The sequence below is a fragment of the Oryzias melastigma genome, linkage group LG4, assembly GCF_002922805.2.
Source record: "Oryzias melastigma strain HK-1 linkage group LG4, ASM292280v2, whole genome shotgun sequence".
Lineage (NCBI taxonomy): Eukaryota > Metazoa > Chordata > Actinopteri > Beloniformes > Adrianichthyidae > Oryzias > Oryzias melastigma.
This window is the reverse complement of record NC_050515.1, coordinates 402,978-423,378: the sequence shown is the minus strand read 5'-3', so window position 1 is coordinate 423,378 and position 20,401 is coordinate 402,978. Positions and strand designations below refer to the sequence as shown.

The 20,401-nt window shown below is 37.7% G+C and overlaps 2 protein-coding genes across 5 annotated transcripts in view; both read left to right on the top strand.

The window, feature by feature from the left end:
- cpeb2 (cytoplasmic polyadenylation element binding protein 2) overlaps nucleotides 1-11,705 on the top strand; it is a 26,209-nt gene extending 14,504 nt beyond the window's left edge. For 3 of the 4 annotated variants that reach the window (XM_024279054.2, XM_024279056.1, XM_036211402.1), the window contains 8 exons: nucleotides 593-643; nucleotides 4,018-4,041; nucleotides 5,876-6,049; nucleotides 6,156-6,245; nucleotides 6,460-6,578; nucleotides 6,658-6,772; nucleotides 6,847-7,028; nucleotides 8,313-11,705. In XM_024279054.2, the coding sequence (XP_024134822.1) occupies nucleotides 593-643; nucleotides 4,018-4,041; nucleotides 5,876-6,049; nucleotides 6,156-6,245; nucleotides 6,460-6,578; nucleotides 6,658-6,772; nucleotides 6,847-7,028; nucleotides 8,313-8,540 (983 nt within the window). In that variant the 3' untranslated portion in view covers nucleotides 8,541-11,705. The remainder of the gene's footprint in view (nucleotides 1-592; nucleotides 644-4,017; nucleotides 4,042-5,875; nucleotides 6,050-6,155; nucleotides 6,246-6,459; nucleotides 6,579-6,657; nucleotides 6,773-6,846; nucleotides 7,029-8,312) is intronic. The other variant, XM_024279055.2, reaches the window with a different exon arrangement.
- Nucleotides 11,706-13,756: 2,051 nt separating this feature from the next.
- LOC112150635 (complement C1q tumor necrosis factor-related protein 7) lies at nucleotides 13,757-20,019 on the top strand. The gene is made up of 3 exons (XM_024279062.2): nucleotides 13,757-13,976; nucleotides 15,214-15,441; nucleotides 18,876-20,019. The coding sequence occupies exons 1-3, from the start codon at nucleotides 13,772-13,774 to the stop codon at nucleotides 19,502-19,504; spliced, it is 1,062 nt and encodes a 353-aa protein (XP_024134830.1). The 5' UTR covers nucleotides 13,757-13,771; the 3' UTR covers nucleotides 19,505-20,019.
- Nucleotides 20,020-20,401: the final 382 nt, after the last annotated feature.

Below are 20,401 nucleotides of genomic sequence, written 5' to 3'. Positions count from 1 at the left end.
GCTTGACGCAAGGCTTTTAAGTAAATCTAAAGAATTATTTTTTTGAGTGAGTGCAGCTCAGGCATTTATTCCAATAATTTGGCACAGACAGAATGGTGATGGCTTATGGGTTCATTTTTTGCGGTGAAATTCGGTCAAAAAAGCAGGCAACACCAGATGAACATTTTAGGATTTATTGAAATAATGACATATAATCTCTGTATCAAAGATCCTCTTTGCTTTTATGTGGATCCATTTACCTTTCTGCCGTCGCTCAATAATTCACGTTTAAACCAGTGCTCCCAATGCGTCGCTCGCTTTGTCCCCCAGGAAATAGTCTGCTCCTTTTCTCCTACCGTCTTCCCAATATCCCCAAAAAGTAGTTTTTCCGTGGTATGGCCCCTTTAACTAATCCACAATATCAACTAAAAGCATGAATTTACTGAAGGACATAGCAAATAGTTTATTACATGATGAAAGCCATTGGTTTCCCACGTGAAAGCCCTGTCCTCGCCCCGTCCTCACCATCTGCTCGGTGTCTCATTTTGTTTCTGTGTTTGAATGTTTGTTTGTGTGTGTCTGTAACATTCTGGATGTGTGTTTCTCATGTCAGGCCGTGTGGGATGCCCTAACCCCGGGGCTGACGGCCTTCTCATGCTCAATGGTAATTATTTTCTTCTTTCTGTGTGTCTCCAGCTCCCATGATGCTTTATTTGTTCAACTTTGTTGGACGATTTCACACCAGTTTAACAAGATACTATGCTGGAATGGTTGCTTTGAGTTGAGGTTTTTGAATGCTTAATAAGCGTTCAGACTATAGTGATTCTGCTCCTTTCCGTATGTTTTTCGGCTCGTAAAAACTCAATCACACTTTCAGCAAATTCAGCAATCTTGGTATCAAACATTCAGCTTGTTCAGGACATTACTGCTTGTATCTTTCGTAAACTTGACAGTTTTTTAAATATTGAGAAAAATATGCTCCATAGGAAATGAATGAAAAAGTCTTCAAATTTCAAAATTTTAAGTACTTGCAACAAGCCTTTAAATATACTCATGGTCATGTTTTCATCTTTTAAAGTAATTAAAAAAAAATTGGAGTTTACCAAATATTTTATGCCTATTTATACCTATTAATACCTAGCTTTTTTTGGCTAATTTGGCAACTACTGAGTTTTTTTATGCTAATTTGGTGTTTATTAATTTGGAGGTAAGCTAATATTTTTAGCAACACGTAGTCGTTGTAAATGAAAAATTATTCTCAATCAACCTACCTGAATAAATAAAGGTTTAACAGCATGTTTAAGTTTTTGGCTAATTTGTTATCTACTGAGGTTTTTATGGGATAATTTAGAGTTTAGCTTCTATTTTAGCAGCAGGCTAACATTTTTTACTAATTCGGCTATTTTGGAGTTTAGCTAGTATTTAAGCAATAAGCTAGTTTTTTGGCTAGTTTGGCACGTATAGATTTTTTGGGCTAATTTGGAGTAGTATTTGAGCAACACACTAAATATTTTTGCAAAATTGTCATTTATTAAGATGTTTTAAACAATTTTACTACACATTTTAGGGCATCTTTAGCACCCTTTCATAGTTCTTTAACAAATTTTTAGGTCTTTTAGTAAATTGAACATTTTGCAAATAGCTTTAGCATTTTCAGCGAATCCCTTCAGCAGTTAAAGTAAATTGCGTCACCATTTTCAGAAAAAAGCTTCAGCGACTACTTTCAGCAAAAAAGCATTCACACTGTCATTATCGCAGGTAATGCAACTTTTCTAGTTTGATTTGGTCTTTTCTCAAAACATCCTTTTTTCTGTCGGGTTGAACAGGGCTACTACCCTTGTGATGCTTTCAAATGAGACTCGTGACAAGACTGCTGTCATTGTTCAGCTCAGTCATGAGGGCAGTGAATGCACCTTCAGCACTTCTTGGCTTCATTCAATTTCTCGCCTGGAAAAAGGGTCGCCCCGCTGAGTCTTTTGGCCTCACACGTGGACTCAGCACATGTTGGTGTCAGAAATAAACTCTTGTCTCAGCAGCGTTGAGCTCTGTCGGCGGGGAGCATCATTTTGCTTTTTTTTTTAAATTCTGTGTGACTTTTGTAGTTCAATCTTGAAAGGCTGTTCTCAGAACATCATTTGTTTTGGTTTCTCTTTTTTTTTTCTCGGTTCCTTGAGGCCACACATGCTGCTTTGTGTGAACAGGGTTTGCTGAGGACATCCTCTGCTTTTCAGAAATGTTTTTTGTTGTTGTGTTTGATTTAAGAAAACCAAAATTGAACTTTTAATGCCTTTATTTAACCCTTTAACACCGGATGTTCTTTATGATCATTATGATTTACTGTAACTTTTCAACCGTTAACACAATCAACGTCATTCCAGCAAATTCTGAAGGAGAAAAGCGGTGTGAGGTTGAAAAGTTACAGTACACAAGATTTTGTGTTTAAGCATCACCATCATCAACGCCTCAGGTCATAAAGGGTTAAAAGCACATGATTATCATGTAAGCAAAAGGGTAAATGCAGGTTTTTGTCTTGCAGAGTAACTTGACAAAATGTTTTAAAAATTACATTTTTTTTTCATTTAAGATTTATTTTAGACTCTTTAAGTTAATACTTCTTAGCATTAAAATAAACCATGTAGCAGAGCCTGTTCGGTTGATATTTCAGATAAATGATGCATTTTGTGGAACAAGCACTAAGCATTGAAGTATCTTAGGATCCACTCTTTCAGAGAAGAGCATTATAGCCATGAGAAAAATCCAAAATGGCAGCCACTTGAATATATATATATATATATATATATATTTTTTTTTTTTTTTTTTTTTATTGAACATCCGAACATGACAGAACACGGCTTAAGCAGTAAATTAACAAAATGAGACTGTGTTATAATAAAACACTACAAAGAAAAGAGAGAAAAAAGTGATCAAATATGCCTTTTAATTCTTATTTTATTGATTGTAATATTTGTTTTTAATTTGTTTTATGTTTATGTTATATATTTTGTGTTTTTTTATGTCTTTTATGCTTTTTTATTCTGCTCTGCCTTTGTTGTGTACAGCACTTTGGGCCGCCTTGACTGGTGGTGGAGGGTGCTTTATAAAGGACTAAATGACATTAAATCGAATGATCAAATAGTCAGCAAGGTGATACAAGTGTGAAAAGGGAAAATGTTCATACATATGCAGTAAAGTTCTAATACACATCATTGGTAGTGCTATTAATGTATCAAATATTTATTTCTGAGAATCAATTTAATTTACAGATTTCAAATACAATTTCAGTTCAGCCAAAAAACCTTAAAAATAGGGATTCCTTTATGCACTCTTTTGTTTGTGCATTAAAAACTTGGCTAAGCACAGAACTAAATTATAGCAGAGTTCTTAAGTTTTGGATGGTAGTAGAGCTCCAAATGTAATATTCTCTAGAGTGATAGAACCTGGTAATCATTTTTTTAGATATATCCAAATGAGTATGTTATTCCAGAAAAACTGTGATTTGGAACAGCCAAAAAATATATGGTCTATTGTCTCAGTTTTTACAAAAGGAACATAAGTCGTTCTCAATTTTAAATCATTTTTTCATTAAATCTTTGGATGAGTAAATGGAATTCATGACTTTAAAATGTGTTTTGTTTAAATTTGGGCTGGATTGGAAGTTTTAAGTATAGTGTTTTGAATTCAACTACAGATGTTTTATTAAATTCATAAGCGATGTCATCCTTATTAACTTTGGCTATTTGTAAAGATGGTGTCCATACAGTCAGTTGTTGCAAAAGTATTCCACAATAAAAGCTTTTCATACACAAAATGCAGAGGGGTACCTACAAAACATTATTATGTGTATATATTATATATCATTTAAAATCTTGGATTTTCTTGTTGGTAATGCATTTTTCTGAAATAAAGCAAAATTTGGTGCTTGAACAACAAAATGCAAGATTATTTTATTAACCGGCTCCACTATAATGTGATGTCTGAACCTCCAATGATCACAGTTTAAAGTTATTAACCTGCTCTCTTCTGCCTTTTTACCTGCAGCCAGAGGCTTCGGGAGGCGTCGAGGTAAATCTGCTTTTCTCCTACGAATGTTTTTTTCCTCATGAGTTTTCCTTTATGACATCTTTCATGCTCACTGTGACTTTTTGCTCTTTCTTTCTAAACATTTTTTAAAACATTAAAGGTAACCTTTCGTCACAGAGTTCATTAAAAAAATAGAAGATACATTTTTTATTGCTGCTGTTTTTAGAGATGCAAGAAAATCAGACTCAAAGTTTTGGCTGATTTAAAGTCCCAATCCGATCATCTTTTGACTTATTCTAAAAGTGTTCCCATTGGTTTTTAATTTTTATTATTTGTGACCAAAAAAAAAAACTGTTGTTTTTTATGACATTTGTAGTTCATAAAAAAATTCACCCCTGAGTTGCAGGCATGTGGAACAACCATTGCCCTCATTCCCTCTCCCCGTTGTGGAGCGGAGCTGTAGACTGTGGCCTAAGGAATGTGGTTTCTACATCTCAAAGACACTTTTTGTATTAGCAGTTTTTTGTTTTTTTTTTTGCTCCAAATTCACTACAGTTTGAGTGAAGAAATACTTTAGAAATGTAATTTTGCGATTAATCTTCTTCTTATATGTCCTCCATCATCAGAAAAATGCCACAAAAACAAGTTAAAAACACAATTTTCATTGGAGTGGGTCTTTAAGAGGCTGCGACTGCATTCTGGAATATTCAGCTCAAAGAAATATCATTGAACTCCACTTGTCTTAACAGACATTTATGTCTTTTATTAAACACAATTCAAAAATAATTTATATCTGACAAAGACCTGCAGCTATCTGTGTGACATACTCCATCAGATTATACTAACATTTCACCACCTGAAACCAGAGAGCAGATGTTTCATAAATGTCTATTTTTACATTTACAATGTCCAAATGTACATTTTTACATTTTTGCTCGATTAAGATGGAATATTTAGAAAATGCAATGTGACTACTTTGTTTCATGAAAATACATATTCTATTATACCACCATCAGTCTATGGCGAGCTTCCCTTTTTCATGACTAAAGTAATTAGCTTGAAAATATTAGGATTATGCTGTTTTACGCAGCCTGCTGGCATCAACCTTAAAAAAATACTTACAGGGTGAACTATGCGTCTTACTGTCACGGCCCTAATTCAAAGCAAATTAAAGATAATTATATAGCTGTTCACTTCTTTGTAAATTTATCTTGATTTGAAGTTGAAAATATGACTTTGGTTGCATTAAAAATGTCAATTCTACTTTTTCTTTGGCTACTTTGACATTTTTATAATCACTTGTGATCAAATGATCAAAGTTTTTCTTAAAGGTGACATTATTTCAGAGATTTTATGGCCCTTTTGTCCCACCAAACTAAACATTTTTCAAAAAGGTGACTTGGAATGTTTCTATCTAATAAACAAAGGAGAATCTGAACACAGAAAATCTTAAACTGAACTTTGACATCAGTGAAAAGCATAAAACAGGCAGAGAAAGTGAGCAAAGAGAGACTAAAGGGCATAAATAACAGTAAACAAAACAATCAGGGTGCATGACTATTTTAAAGGCTTTTCAAACAGGATAATATCTGGATTTAAATCTAAATAAAAATGGTGGAAAGCCATTTACAAAACAATAAATTAAAAAATACATTTATGAAATAGTAATCACGTAACACGTGGTTCCCTCTCTCAGCCTTCAGCTTTGTCCGCTCTGCATGTCTGTCCTCTACATAATCTGAACTCCATATAATCCTCACTTTCAACTCTTTTTTAGCATCAAAAAAGAGTTTATCTGTAAAGAAGCTTTTTCTGTAGTTCATTGTATAACTCTTGCTCTTTTTGTTACTGACAGTGAGCTCTCGTCCTTTTCCAGGCCGGTCTTCCCTGTTTCCTATCGATGACAATCTCCTTGACGATGGTCCTGGGAGTCAGGGTGTCCCAGGAGTTCTCGGCTCCCCAAACTGTTACCCTCACCAGAACGGAGAGCGCATCGAGCGCTTCTCTCGTAAGGTTTTCGTTGGAGGCCTGCCTCCTGATATAGATGAAGGTGAGGAGGACAGTGAGACAGCCAGAATGATGGTGTTGTTCTGCCAGGTTTTTTTTTCGTTTTGTTTCCTTTCTCTTCAATTGTTTGTTATTTTGTGTTCCCTCAGATGAAATAACATCAAGTTTCCGCCGCTTTGGTCACCTGGTTGTGGATTGGCCACACAAAGCGGAGAGCAAATCCTACTTTCCGCCTAAAGGTATTGACAAACGCAGTGAGATCAGTGTGAGCATGAACAGATTATCAGGCAGTGGAAACCCTGACCTCCTCTGGTCCTGGCAGAGGAGTGGCTGCTAATCAGCTTATTTATTAAGCCGTTGGTTGTAAAAGAGGCCTTTTGATGGCATAATGCTTTTATTGGAATGGAGGCATTTTTTAGTGCAAACGCTGAACGTCGGGTGTGTTTGCTGTAGGATACGCGTTCCTGCTGTTCCAGGAGGAGAGCTCTGTCCAGGCTCTGATTGAGGCCTGCATGGAGGAGGACGGGAAGCTCTACCTGTGTGTGTCCAGCCCCACCATCAAAGACAAACCCGTGAGTTCAAACTCAGAAGGAGCAGCTGTGATCTTGAGTCATCACCTGAATGATAATTAAATGTTATGCCTCCCCGAAGGTGCAAATAAGACCATGGAACCTGAGTGACAGTGATTTCGTGATGGACGGTTCTCAGCCCCTCGATCCTCGCAAGACCATCTTTGTGGGTGGAGTCCCTCGCCCTCTGAGAGCAAGTAAGGTCACATGTTTTTGAGTTTCCAGCAGAAGAGATGATCATAAAAAGTTCAATTTTCTTTGTCCTAATCAGTTGAGCTGGCCATGATTATGGACCGCCTCTATGGTGGAGTGTGCTACGCTGGCATCGACACAGATCCGGAGCTCAAGTACCCCAAAGGGGCGGGCCGAGTGGCCTTCTCCAATCAACAGAGTTACATCGCTGCCATCAGCGCCAGATTCGTCCAGCTGCAGCATGGCGACATTGATAAGCGGGTACGACTTCCTCCTCACATTTATACATTTGTTAGTGTGCTAAAAAAAATTTCATCTAATCCAAAACTCAGTCATATCCAAAAACTATGGAGCAATTAAAAATGAAACACTGAAGAAAGAGTTTGCTGTGATGCTCCTGTCAAATGTTCCAGCTGCCCTCAAAATATCTGAGATTGTTGTCACGGTGATGCTGAAAGCAGCTTGTACGAAACATCAAAGTGCAGCACCTGATAAGGATGCACAGCTGGACTGCATAGAGCTGATGTTCCTTTCATAGTGAAACCTCTCATTATTTTGTCATAAATTTAGATTTGAAGACAGAATTTTATTTTCGTCTTTGTAGATTTTCTATACTTCCCCTCTTTAAAAACCACTATGCATACATATGTTAGACATGAATGTGTATCTAGTCGTGTTTAGTGCTATTTTATGTGAACCACATAAGTCAATTAAATATTGAACAGAATAGAAGACCTTTTTGTGCATTTTTACAAATCAACATTTTAAAAAATAAAATAAATTTACATTAGTCCTTCTAATATATTTGATCTAAAAACATCCCTTCAAGTTAATGCTTATTTTTTTACTGCATGAGTTTATTTCCAATATATTTTTCAAAAAAGTCCTTCTTCAATGTTTTTTTCTATCCTAAGTGATGCTAAATTAACTGAATTACAGAGTACGTAGCAATTTATTCTGTTATGTCAGAGTCATGACTGCCCTTAGGGGTGGATACAGGCTGTCTGCGGGTAAAAAAATAACAAACCTGTAATGGGGTAGGTCGCACAAAACTTTAAGATCGCAGACCCCCTGATGATTCTGTAAAATTATTATTATTTTTTTTTTTTAAATGCCCATGCTGTGGGTGACAGGTCGTAGCAAACACTTAAGCTTCGTTTGCACTGAGCAGTCCGGTACGGTATTTGAGTGTTTCTATTGTGAAATTGGCCCATTAAACAGTTCCAACCCGTACCTCTTGGGGGGCCCTATACGTTCTAGGTCCATAGAAAAATAGAACAAGATGGTTGTGGTGGAGAACCTGTGGCCACCAGTTAATTGGCAGAAAGTGACAACGGCATTAGAAAGTACCAATATAGCGCTAAGCTAGCAATCTTTTTTAAAACAACATTAAATTCCCGTTATACACATTGTTTAAAAAGTAAAGGAAGAACACCAAACAAAAGAATAACATCAACAAAAGAATAAATAATATAAATGGCTAGAAATGCAGTGTTAGCTGCGTGAAACTCCTTTGTTTAAGTGTGTGTTTCCTCTTGCGTGCAGGTGGAGGTGAAGCCGTACGTCCTGGACGATCAGCTGTGCGATGAGTGTCAGGGCGCACGCTGCGGCGGGAAGTTTGCTCCTTTCTTCTGCGCTAACGTCACCTGTCTTCAGTACTACTGCGAGTTCTGCTGGGCCAACATCCACTCCCGGGCCGGGCGCGAGTTTCACAAGCCCCTGGTGAAGGAGGGAGCCGACCGGCCTCGACAGATTCACTTCCGCTGGAACTAGAGCGGCCACTTCTCCGGGGTGACGGGGCGACAGGAAAGGGAAAAGAAACAGGAAAAAGAGCATCATTCTGCCTCTCCTGCTTACCTAAGCTATCAGTATAACCAAGTGCGTAACACTAAACAGTATATACTATATATAGCTCTATATCTTTTGTAGCAGCCAAACACCACAAGCCTCAGTTTTTCACCAAAACCCCCCTCACATCTCAGGCTCTGACAACTCTACAACTCTTTTGTGGTACTTTCATCTTTTTCTAAGAGGAGATTTTAAAAAAAGAAAAAACAGAGATAGATTTTTGTAGCTTTTTTTATTATTTTTGTATGTGAGATTTAAAGTAGAAACGGGAATGTTTTTGCATGGGGGCAGCTTGCCTGTCTGTCTGTCTGCTGCTAGCAACCACAGCGTGCGATCAGTGCACACTTGAAATCCTCGATTCTCTGACGTTAGCGCCTGCCGCGGGTCATTTACCAAAGGTAGCTAAATTGATAGGAAGCGTAAATTTGACACATGGTCTGCCGCGAAACAAACCCTGTTTTTTAAGTGTCGCCATGGGCTCATTCTTCTTCTTCTTACAGAGTTTATTAAAGATAAATGTAATAGGGTTATTTTCTGGCCTGTAGAGTGATACCTCAAGTCAAATCTGGTTTCTGCTAATCCACATTTATACTTTACAAGCGATCTTAGGAAGCATTGCTGCTATATATACATATATATAAATAGATGTGTAGGAATTATATTTAATGCTGTTTTGTACCCAAATCCTGTAAAGTGAAATGCAGTTTGCGCTCAACCACTAATGGTCTCCTCGCCATAGTCAGAGTGCATGAGATGACAATAGGCTTACACAAATAGCATGCAGGAAAGTTAGGAGAAAAGATTAAAAAAAAAAAACAAGTCACTGAAGTCTTTTACGAAAAATCGAGACATGATTGTTAATCACAGACGGAGGGTCAAAGTTATCGCGTCAGAAAAAAAAACACATATGTATACTTGCATGCATTGGTGTTTCTCTGTCTGTTCACATACTATCAATACAAAAAGTGATATTGGTCCTTTTGTAGACTTAGTGGAAGCCAACATTTTGTGGCTCGTATTAAAAAAAAGCAACAAAAACAGGTGAGAAGCAGAGTAGTGCTCAGTGGTTTTGTGTTGGTGTTGTCCATGTGTTGTGCGACTGTTGTGAGTGTAGAGTAGCTTAGTTGCAGCCTAGTGGGGAAGCTTCGCCCTCTTAGCAGACGCAGACACGCGGATGTTTCCGTTCGAAGGACCGAACCGGGTCTCTGAGAAACACCGTCGCTCCTTTAGGCCGATATTTCTTACTGAGGAGGCGTTGCACTTATTGTGTGACTACACAAACCCAAGGAACATCTTTGGTGGACTCGCCCTGCTTTGTGAGGCAGATGGCTTCTTGGAGCTCTGAAATCGATGTGCTGTTTGTTTGATTTCCACCCTTGAGAGACTCTTTATAAAATATTTAGGGACAATCTTTCTGTGAGGATGGCAGCCCGGCCCGGCCCGGCTGTCCGTTTGGTACTGATCAAGTGTGTTGTCGTGCTTTTGGTGTCCCCCCTGGCCGCCGTGTGTGCTCCTCAGTATCAGTGTTACCGCGTCGAGTGTGTACTGTTACAAAACCTTAACGGAACGGAAACTTAAAGCTTATTTTCTTATCTGGGTCGAATAACTTAAACTGTTTGTGTCGACTACTTACCCATCACCGGCCCTTCAATATGTTTGGATGATATATATAGTAACATATATATTATGCACTACTTTTCTATTCTCCCCTTCACCCCTTTTCAGTGATTCTGGTGCAAACGTGTACAGAGGATTGATTAGATTTTATTTTTTCATGATTATTTAAGATGTAGCGTGAAGCCGTGGTCTTAAGTTATCTGTCATGTGTGAGTAGAGTCAGATATTTTTAATATATTTCTAATGTAGTCTGCTCGTTGCGAAGCGTTCAGAATGGCTTCGCCACCCGCCTCCCCTCCATCTGTGTCTCCCACCCCCCAGTGTCACCTGATGATGTTTTAATATCGTCACCTGTAACACTTGACTCGTGCTGTTTTTCGTGAGGTTCTATTTTCTATGTTAAACACTGTTTTGCTCTGCGTGTGTCCTTTTATTTTGTAAAAAAAAATCATATTTATTTCACTATTTTTATAGATAAAAAAAGCTATTTGATTTTGATTGTATTTTTCTATTTAAATAGGACTATTATTACTGTTTAATTCCCCCTAATTATGTCCAAAAGTTCTGTTCAGAGACTAAGAGTCATGTCATTCACGGTTGATTCTTGTTTTGATGCACATGACACGCTTCGTTAGAAGGAAAGAAACATGAAGGTTTTACTTTATTCTGGGAAGACACTTGAGATTCTCCCCTGTGGCATCGAGGCCCCGGCTGCCTGTCCTCCTAGATGCTCTGAAACTTGAATATAACACATTTTGAAAGGCTGACTAACCTCGAATCTGTGTTGTGATGTGCAATACTGTTTCTAATGTTTGTATAAAAAGTAAGAACTACAGTGTAAACCTTTTTAATGCAGATTTATTTTTTTCATTGCATATTTTGCAGATTTCTGATCCACAGTGTCATTTTTTACTGTCAGAAAAAAAGAAAACCCCGTTTTTTCATTGCAAGTATTTTTAAATCCAGATATCTTTGTACTGATATAAATGATTGTAGTTATTTTGGATAGTGTTTTGCTAACAAAAGGAAAGACTTTTTCATGCATATTTCTATTTCCTTTCATCTTGTTTTATCCTGCATTTTTATTTTGTTTGATAGTAGCAAAATTCTTGGAATAATTTTTCATATTTTATTGTCATTGGTATTATTTTGTACTTTGATGTGGAAACACACAAAATATTATTTAAGATGCTAATTGCTAAGACGTTATTTTGAGTTTGATTCTTTCTAAAGCTGCATATTTGTAATTCTACTGTTGAAGTGACTAATTTCTAAATCAGAGTTTGTGTATAGATTCACTAAAGTGGTTTATGAGGTGTTTGGATTGTAATTATTACTGAATGGTTCTTTGATATGCAATACGAACATCATGTTTATTTTTATTTTTGTTGGTTTTGTATTTAAATGGGGTGTTGATTACAATCTTTTTTTTCTTTCACTTCCTGAATAAAGACCCATTTTGTTTGGACACAACCGGGCTGCAAACGCTTTCTTTCTTTCTCTCTGAGCAGCTGCTTTATTCATACTCTTATTAAAGCTTTTACTGTTTTGTATTCCATAAGTAAATGTTTAAATTAAGTTAAAATAGTTTGGGACGATTAGAATGAACTGGATAACAATAAACTCCTTTATTTTCATGGCTCTTGCTGTGCCTCGAAACAATCTGAGCTGTGAATTTCTAATTATAAATACCTGAATGAAATAAAAATCTGGCATGCTTCTTTAGAAGTTTTGAACTTATTCTAGTAGATTGTAGTCTATATGAATTAAAATTGATTCCCATACTTATTTGATATTTAATAAAACAAGTTGTTAGACCTCTTTAAACCACATTTTCAAGACTGCTAAGCCAATTTAAGACAGAATTGGGGTCTAAAAGTCTGGTTCCAGATTAGGTTTCTGCAGAGAGAAACACACCATGGATTTAAGTGATTTGCTCACATTAAGTTACAAATATGGAGCTTCTGGTCGATTAAAATAAGAAGTTATTGCAATCAAAAACAATAAAAAAGCAGTGAAAACCTACAAACCCACATATAATTAGCTTCATCATAATAATTGTTAAATAAGATTTGTCAAATCAGGATGTTGTTCTGCCAATAACCATAAATCTCCATCCTAAATTAACACAATGATAAATAGAGTGTGTTGGTTGAAAAGATTGTCCTGAACAAAAGTCGTGCAGCTCAAGGGAAATGTAATATTTAGTTTGAGATTAGAATAAAAAACACATTTACAGCAACTCATATTTGCACTCACTCTTCATGGAATGGCTCCTTTAAAGAGAGTTGGTGTTGTGATAAGAAGTTTGGCTTAGTTTTGTTTTACTGAACTTAAAATAAATGTTTATTTTTTAAAGTTTTTTTTCTGTCAAATCATATTTCTGTCAGTTTTGCTTAATTCTCCTGTTTTAGAATGACTGTCAAAATTGTTGCCACAAATACGAGTTTTCAATTTTGGGTGGGTGGGGGGTCAATTAGTTTATGTGGGACAAATTAAGGAAAGCAAAAATAAAATTTAAAAAATAAAACCATGTAGCAACTAAAAACTGTAGAATTAACCCTTCTCTTGTGCTTTTACACTATTTTTATATATATTAATCCCATTGATATATTTTCATTATTTATATTTACAGCCGTTTCTCTATTCAAAACCTCCTTAAAAGTACAATTAAAAAATGAATTTAAAATTGTTTAATTAAACACTCCATCAAACTAGTGAACAAATTATTCTCCAGAGGTTTGTTGCATGTACATTTTTTACTGTCTCCACAATGTGTTCTACAAAAGCAATACCCCCCTCTTAATTTCCTAATTCCTCTTTTCTTCTTTAATACTTTTTTACTTGGGGTGTGGATCTTTCCCTCTCGCATGATTCAATAGGCATCTCAATACATGGTCCATGAATCGATAGAAAGATATACGATAATTACCAAAAACACTCAAATATAAATATTTCTTATTTATATGGCATTTAAAGCTATAAATAATAATGCATGGCATTTGACAGAGAAAAGTATTCAAGTATTGACTTGGAAGAAGCAAACTTATGATCTTTTTGTTTGCATCTCATGTAAATAAAAAGAAAAAGATTGTAGAAAAAAAAACAGAGAAACTGAAGATCTTTTTATCAACATAATCTTGTTCATATCTGTTGTTTTCAAACAATACTACAGTTGCTCGATCAATTTTGAGGTCCCTAATCGATACTGCTGTTACTCCCACCGTCTGATTGATTTATTGATATGTATCTAATATATTTTACATCCCTAATTTTTAAAAACCTTTAAAGTGAAACTAGATTACTAAAAAACTTAATCAAATCCTAATTTGAGCTATTTATCAACCATCTATTTTGCTCAACCTGCTGATATTTACTTGTTGATGATGTTTAGTGACAAAGAAGAAATAACAACTTATAGTCAGAAAATGAGAGAAGATGAAGTATCTGCATAATGAAGATTCAATCCCTTCTTCACTGAGGCTGTATGATGTTGCTGTCCTCGGGAGTGAAGGGAGTGGAGAAGCGGTGGGCGGAGGATGAAGCAGGATGAAGCTGCTGCTGTCGGTGCTGCAGGGCTGAGAGGAGCCAAACAGCTGAGCTCTGCACGCAAACGTGAGAGGAAAACATGCTCCGAGTGGCCTCGCCTGTCTTCAGCTCTGGAGTCTGAGCGGAGAGGACGGAGGAGACGCACACAACTGCAGTCTTCATCAGCGCTGGAAATGAACAGCTGTCAAATGTGGGGTAGGGAACAAACACGCACACCTTCACGTGCACACACATCTGTCTGCACTGGGGGCTGTCATGCAGGAAGATGCAAAAAACATTTAGCTCATCAACACCTTCTGTGCTTATTCTTTATGTGTGTGTGTGTTGCATTGTGCAATAGAGTGTAACTGTAAAAAATAAGAAAAAAAATTGTCGTACTCCAAAAACTGAATTTTAAGAATTACTCGTTTTGCTAGGAAAGTAATCTTATGAAGAAATGTTTTCAAAAACTAACCTTAGTTTAAGAAAAGACCATTTTTCTTAGCAAAGGAGCTCCAGTGTTTATATTCTTTGATTTACTGTAACTTTTCAACCATTAACACGATCAATGTAATTCCAGTAGATTCTGAAGGAGAAAAGCGGCTCGATGAGCCGCTTTTCTCCTTCAGAATCTACTGGAATTACATTGATAGTGTTGAAAGATTATGTTAAAGATTTGCCAAAAGTGTTAAAGAGTTAATTGCATGTGCTTCCTAAGATTTGCATGAGATGTTCTGGATGTTTTACACATGTAGAAAAGAGATTTTCCCCTGCAAATCAGTGTTGACTTCACTGCTGCAAGTACAGTCGGGTGGGGTGTCTCGTTCTCACTGGACTCCATCCAGCTCATCAAAAGCACGCCAAGCTGACTATGGAGCCTTGTTCAAGACATCATGCAGAGATTTTGTGTGTGACACGGCTGCACAGACTGATAAAACAAATGACAAAGATCAAAAAGGTTGTTTTTTTTCCTCCAAATCTGACTCTAATTTTCCAACACTCAGGTTCTCACGCCTACTTTGTAAAAACAGCCTGCGCATTAATCACATCTGTAAATCCCACTGCTAAACTCATGAAGCCTTTCACAGAAGACAGCAGTCTTCCCTCATTCCATGTGATTTCATTAGAGAAGAATGTTTGATTTCCCAGAACGAAGATTTTTTTGCATTTTCATTCGTACTCAAGTTTCTAGCACACAGATGAGGTGTCTTCCTGGTTGGAGAACGTCTCAGGTGTTGTGTCATTACTTTGGAATGTTGGTGAGAAGAACAACAACAGTTTTGTTGGAGGTCCCTCTCATGTAACTGAGTGAGAACATGATGGATGTGGAGCAGGGACCGCTTCGTATTACAGCATCACATCTGGCCTCATGCTGTATTTTGAAGATCTTTTTTTCTGCATGTTTTATGCTGCCGTATCTTAAAGGACTCAAACATTTTCTTTGCTTCTTCAGATTTGAAGATGTGGGCGCTGATGGGAGTCTTCCACTGCGTCTTTGGGCAGCTGCTGGACGCCAAGCTCAAAGGAGGGCCGAAACTGATCTGCAGCATCCCGGGGTCGCCCGGCCTACCGGGCAAACCTGGTCTCAGTGGGCCTCCTGGAGCACGCGGGAATGTGGGCATACCTGGAAGAGATGGCAGAGATGGCAGGAAAGGGGAAAAGGGAGAAAAGGGAGACACAGGTATTATGAAAACCAGAATCTGACATAGCAGTGGCTGAAGTGTATGACCCCGTCTGTGTTGAAAGCTGGTATCAGCCAGAACTGCAGAGAGAAGCTCATGTGATCCATCATAAGTTCATAAATGAAGTGTGGTCATCCCCTGAACGATCTCAGTTTGAATCCAGGCCAAAGCCTGTCTGTCTGTCTGCAGTTTGCATGTTTTCTCGTTTTCTCCAGACTCTCTTCCTCCCACACTCCTCACAAAAACATGCATGTTAAGTTCATCAGTTTGTGTGGGTTTGATTTTCCAACACAAACAGGATCATGATGGATCACTATGTTAATATGGACCCAATGTTAGAAAGACCCACTTGGATGAAAATGGTGTTTTGGGCATTTTTTCCCTTGATGCAAGATTTAAAAGATTAAAGTTGCATTTCTGATCGTTTATTTAGTCAAATGCTGTTTGAAAAAGAGTTTATTTGTGACAGAAAATAAGACAAGCTCCCTGCTCCACTCCATTCTGATGACAGCTTGATCTGTTTGTCTATGTTTTCCTCATCCAAGCTGACATATGGCTCAAAACTGTACGGCTGAATAGCTCCAATACTGGTGATAATAGGTTGGGGGTATGAGGAACTATTTGGCAACAGACACATATCCCAAAATGCCACTGAGCGGCGACCTAAATGCCAGTTTTTCAGAAAATTTAGCTGGTGGCTGGATGCTGCAGCATTTTGTAATCGGGAGGCAGCAATCACTTTTTTTTACACGCTGTGCGGTGGCTGTTAAAAATTTAAGATTTAATTGCTAAAATTAACTGGACGATTTTTTCCCCATAGTTGACATCGTCAGTGAGCACATTTGAAGGTTGCGCAGTGGAAGCCTCCTGTAGACTTTTTATAGTAAATATTTAAATTATTGATGTGAGAAGTGGGCCATTCTGCACGCTGGGCCTCTGTCTGACTGCTGCCGTCTACATTTATAACCAGGCCAACGATTTAAAAAAAAATCTAGTAGTGGCATCAAATCTTGAAGATTCTGGCAATGCCTCCCCATTGTGTGGTAGCAGTTGTATTTGTGACCGCCCCACAGGGGTCACCAACCCTGTTCTTTGTGAGCTACCGCCCTCCTTGTTTTGCAGCTAACCCTGCTCCAGTAATTGCAGCTCACCTGGATCAGTTGTGTTCAGTCAATCAGACACTGGGCTGATTCAATCTAGCAAATCTACTTAAGCAAGGTTAGCTGCAAAACAAGCTAGCATAAGGTAGCTAGCAGTGTAAACATGGACCTCTCAGGAACAGGGAGGGTAAGGGGCCATGGTTGCTCCATGCCAATGGTCCTGCCCACAACTCAGAGGTGAATTTCTAATAGACGGCTGCTGCTCTGCAGAAACTATGTCAGACAAAACAATAAGGGTTTTTTATTTTAGCTAACAAGGGCTAGTTGTAGAACACCTGCAACAACATGCCCAAATGCAAATGACTCACATGAACATTTATAAAAAGTAAGTGCCAAACGTGAGATGAATTCCAAAAAGAATAAATACTTATATTATCAGGCAAAATTAACAAAGACAAACATTTCCCCACTCAGCAACATTAAAGGAGAAACAAAAGCATATTTCAATTTGATTCTCCTCCAAAGCTCCACAACAGTAACAGAAGTCTGTTGCATCTAAATCTATTGTTGAAAACAGACCCCTTTGGCTCCACTGGATCTGTCCTGATGCCTTTAATAGATACAAACATGTGAAAGAGGTCAGCAGCTCTGTGCTTGGAATTTCTCTGAGTGTTTAACAGTCTGATCCTGAGCTGAACACAGTCTGACATCATTTCCTGGGAAGTTTGGCAGCACTCCTGAATGTTTTCCTCTTCTGAATCATCCGTGCCACTACAGACTGATGAACTCCAAATTGTTTGGAAATTATATTCTACCATTACATTGAGTAAATTATGTTTTTCCTATTGAGTGCATTTTCTTAAGTAGGTCATTGTGTTGTTGGACGTCTCTGCCTGCTCATATTACAGTACAGGAGTTAATGTATCCTTAAAGGTCATTTTAAGGCCCAGTTCTCCTTCCAAGTACGGTTGGATTATGTGAAATGTCACCACGTTTTTTTCCAAATCCCAACAGCAACGAGGAAAAAACCCTGATTCTTACCAGATTTGTTTGCTTTAGATTCCCTGGAAGAAAAACGACTGTTGTAAAAGTTCATAAAATATTTGGAAGTTCTGTGCCAAGCCACATTGTGTAGTCAGGAAGACAATAAATCTGTCAGGGGAAATTAGCATCAAACACCTGTGTTTTCCATTATGTTTGGAACATGGTGTCCTGCTCACACCTTCACATACAATGAGCATGCCCAAACGAACCCAGTCGTCTTTCTTCAGGGTGTTTACACCAAAACGACAATGGAGATTATGAGGTCATAAAAATCCTAAAACTGAAAATAACTATCTTCCAGTGTTGTTTTTACCTTTTTACTCCTGTCCATATTTAATGGAAAAACACCTAAAGCATGTAACTGAATGAAGCTCATGTTCTTGGTCTCTAAAGCCATAAGGGCTGTTTCCAGGGTTTGAGACAGAAAGATTAAAAAACAGATTTTTTTTGTTTTTGCTTGGCTGTTTTATCTTTCTTTTTGGAAGAATATAATATCCTGTTAGAACAGCTTTTGTGCACATGCTGTAAGTGCTATGGATCACCACTGGTTAACTTCAAATGAACCAAGTTTGTTAGATTTGGATCAAACTGCATTGTCTCCACACAGGTTTCAGAAATGAAGGCACCATGGAGAAACCATGTTTGGCATCAACGTTTTTTATCAACTTTTATGCAAAATTACTTTTGAACATGTATTGTGTTTATTCAAATATGGTTGCATTCCAACAGCATGAAAAACATTAACATCTTTATTTTTTCTTTGTGCAAACGTACACTCACAGGCCACTTTATTAGACACTCCTGTCCAACTACTCGTTAAGGCAAATTTCTAGCCAGCCAATCACGTGGCAGCAACTCATTGCATTTATCCATGTAAATATGGTCAAGAAGATCTGCTGCAGTTCAAATCGAGCATTAGAATAGAAAGGAAAGGTGACTGAAGTGACTGAGCGCAGCATGGTTGTTGGTCTGAGTATTTCAGAAACTGGGATTTTAACCCACACCCATCTCTAGGGTTTACAGAGAATGGTCAGAAAAGGAGAAAATATCCAAAGAGCAGCAGTTCTGTTGTCAGAAATGTCTCAATAATGCCGGAGGTCAGAGTGGAATATCCAGACTGGCTCCAGCTGATAGAAAGACAACAGAAACTCAAATAATCACTGGTTACAACCGAGGTCAGCAGAAGAGAATCTCTGAACACACAGTGTTGAGTTTCCGATGTTTGGACTTTCCAAAGAACTTATGCTTAGTCATAATGATTGATAAAATGAATAATGTCTGTGTTTCAGGGCTAAAGGGTAAGGTTGGCCCCACTGGTCAGAGTGGACAAAGAGGTGAACGTGGGCCTGCAGGGAAACGAGGTCCTCCAGGTGAAAATGGAGAAGTGGGTCTGTCTGGTCAGCTGGGACCTGACGGGGAGAAAGGGGACAAGGGCAAACGAGGACCACCCGGGACTCCAGGAATCTGCAAATGTGGCAGCCTGCAACCTAAAGCTGCCTTCTCTGTAGGAATCACCAGCAGCTACCCTGCTGAGAAAACCCCCATCAAGTTCAACAAGGTCCTCTTTAACGAGGGCGGCCACTACAACACCCAGACGGGCAAGTTCATCTGTGCGTACCCAGGCATCTACTACTTCTCCTATGACCTTACTCTGGCCAACAAACATTTGGCTGTTGGTCTTGTGCAGAACGGTCAGTATCGCATCAAAACCTTTGACGCCAACACAGGAAACCATGATGTGGCGTCTGGATCCACTCTCATGTACCTAAACCCTGAAGATGAGGTGTGGATGGAGATCTTTTTCCAAGACCAGAACGGCTTATTTGCAGACCCTGGCTGGGCTGACAGCCTTTTCTCTGGCTTCCTGCTCTATGCAGACACCATCTACCTTGACACACTGTCAGAGGACTATGCATAGAACCTAGGAGAGCCCAAACTGCTGATCTTTCTGATAAAATACATATAGTAAAATTTTATTTTTATACAAATGTTTCCACAACTATTTTTAAGTCATTTAAAAAGAATATTGTTAATAATCTGAAATGCTGAGGCTGTCAGATAAGGGGGCGGGAAAGAGCCAATTTGAAATAAATATATACACCAATAAATAAATAAATATGTCATTAATTATTTAAAAGTGGGAATAAATGAATAAATGTTGAAATCAATAAATAAATGTGGCATTAAAATATTTATTTAATGGTGTATATATTTATTTCAAATTGGCTCTTTCCAGCCTCCATAGTCAGACAGCTGAAAGAAGAAGTGTAAAAACAGCTGCAAAGACCAATTTTGTGAACTAAAAATAAAAACAAAACTACTGTTGTTTTGTGGGTTTGTAAAACTCTTTCTGATCATATTCTTCTCTTTAGGTGCCGATGAACGTGTTTTCCATATTTGAGATGAAAAGCTTCAAATAAAAACTGAACCAAGTTATTGGAGTTCTTTGTGAAAAAAAATGAGTATGAAAGGATCATAAAAGAAGACATTCATGTTGGGAATTTGAGAAAAAATGGACAAAAAGACATGCTGGATTATTTTATCCCCCAACTTCAATTGAGTTTGCATTAAATGAAACCAACGTGCTTGCTAGGCTTCACTCAATTTTAAATGCTACAAAAATTACCTTTTTATAAGAATATGACAAATATGCAACCTGTGGAAATTGTGTACAGTATAATCTAAAAGCATATTCTGAGAATCACATTCAGTGTTGTGTACCAGAGACAATCTTTGTTGTGTTAAAATTGAAATTTTAAAATTATTATTTTTTTATTTAAATTTTAAATCAAAGTTTAAAAATGAACAAATATTA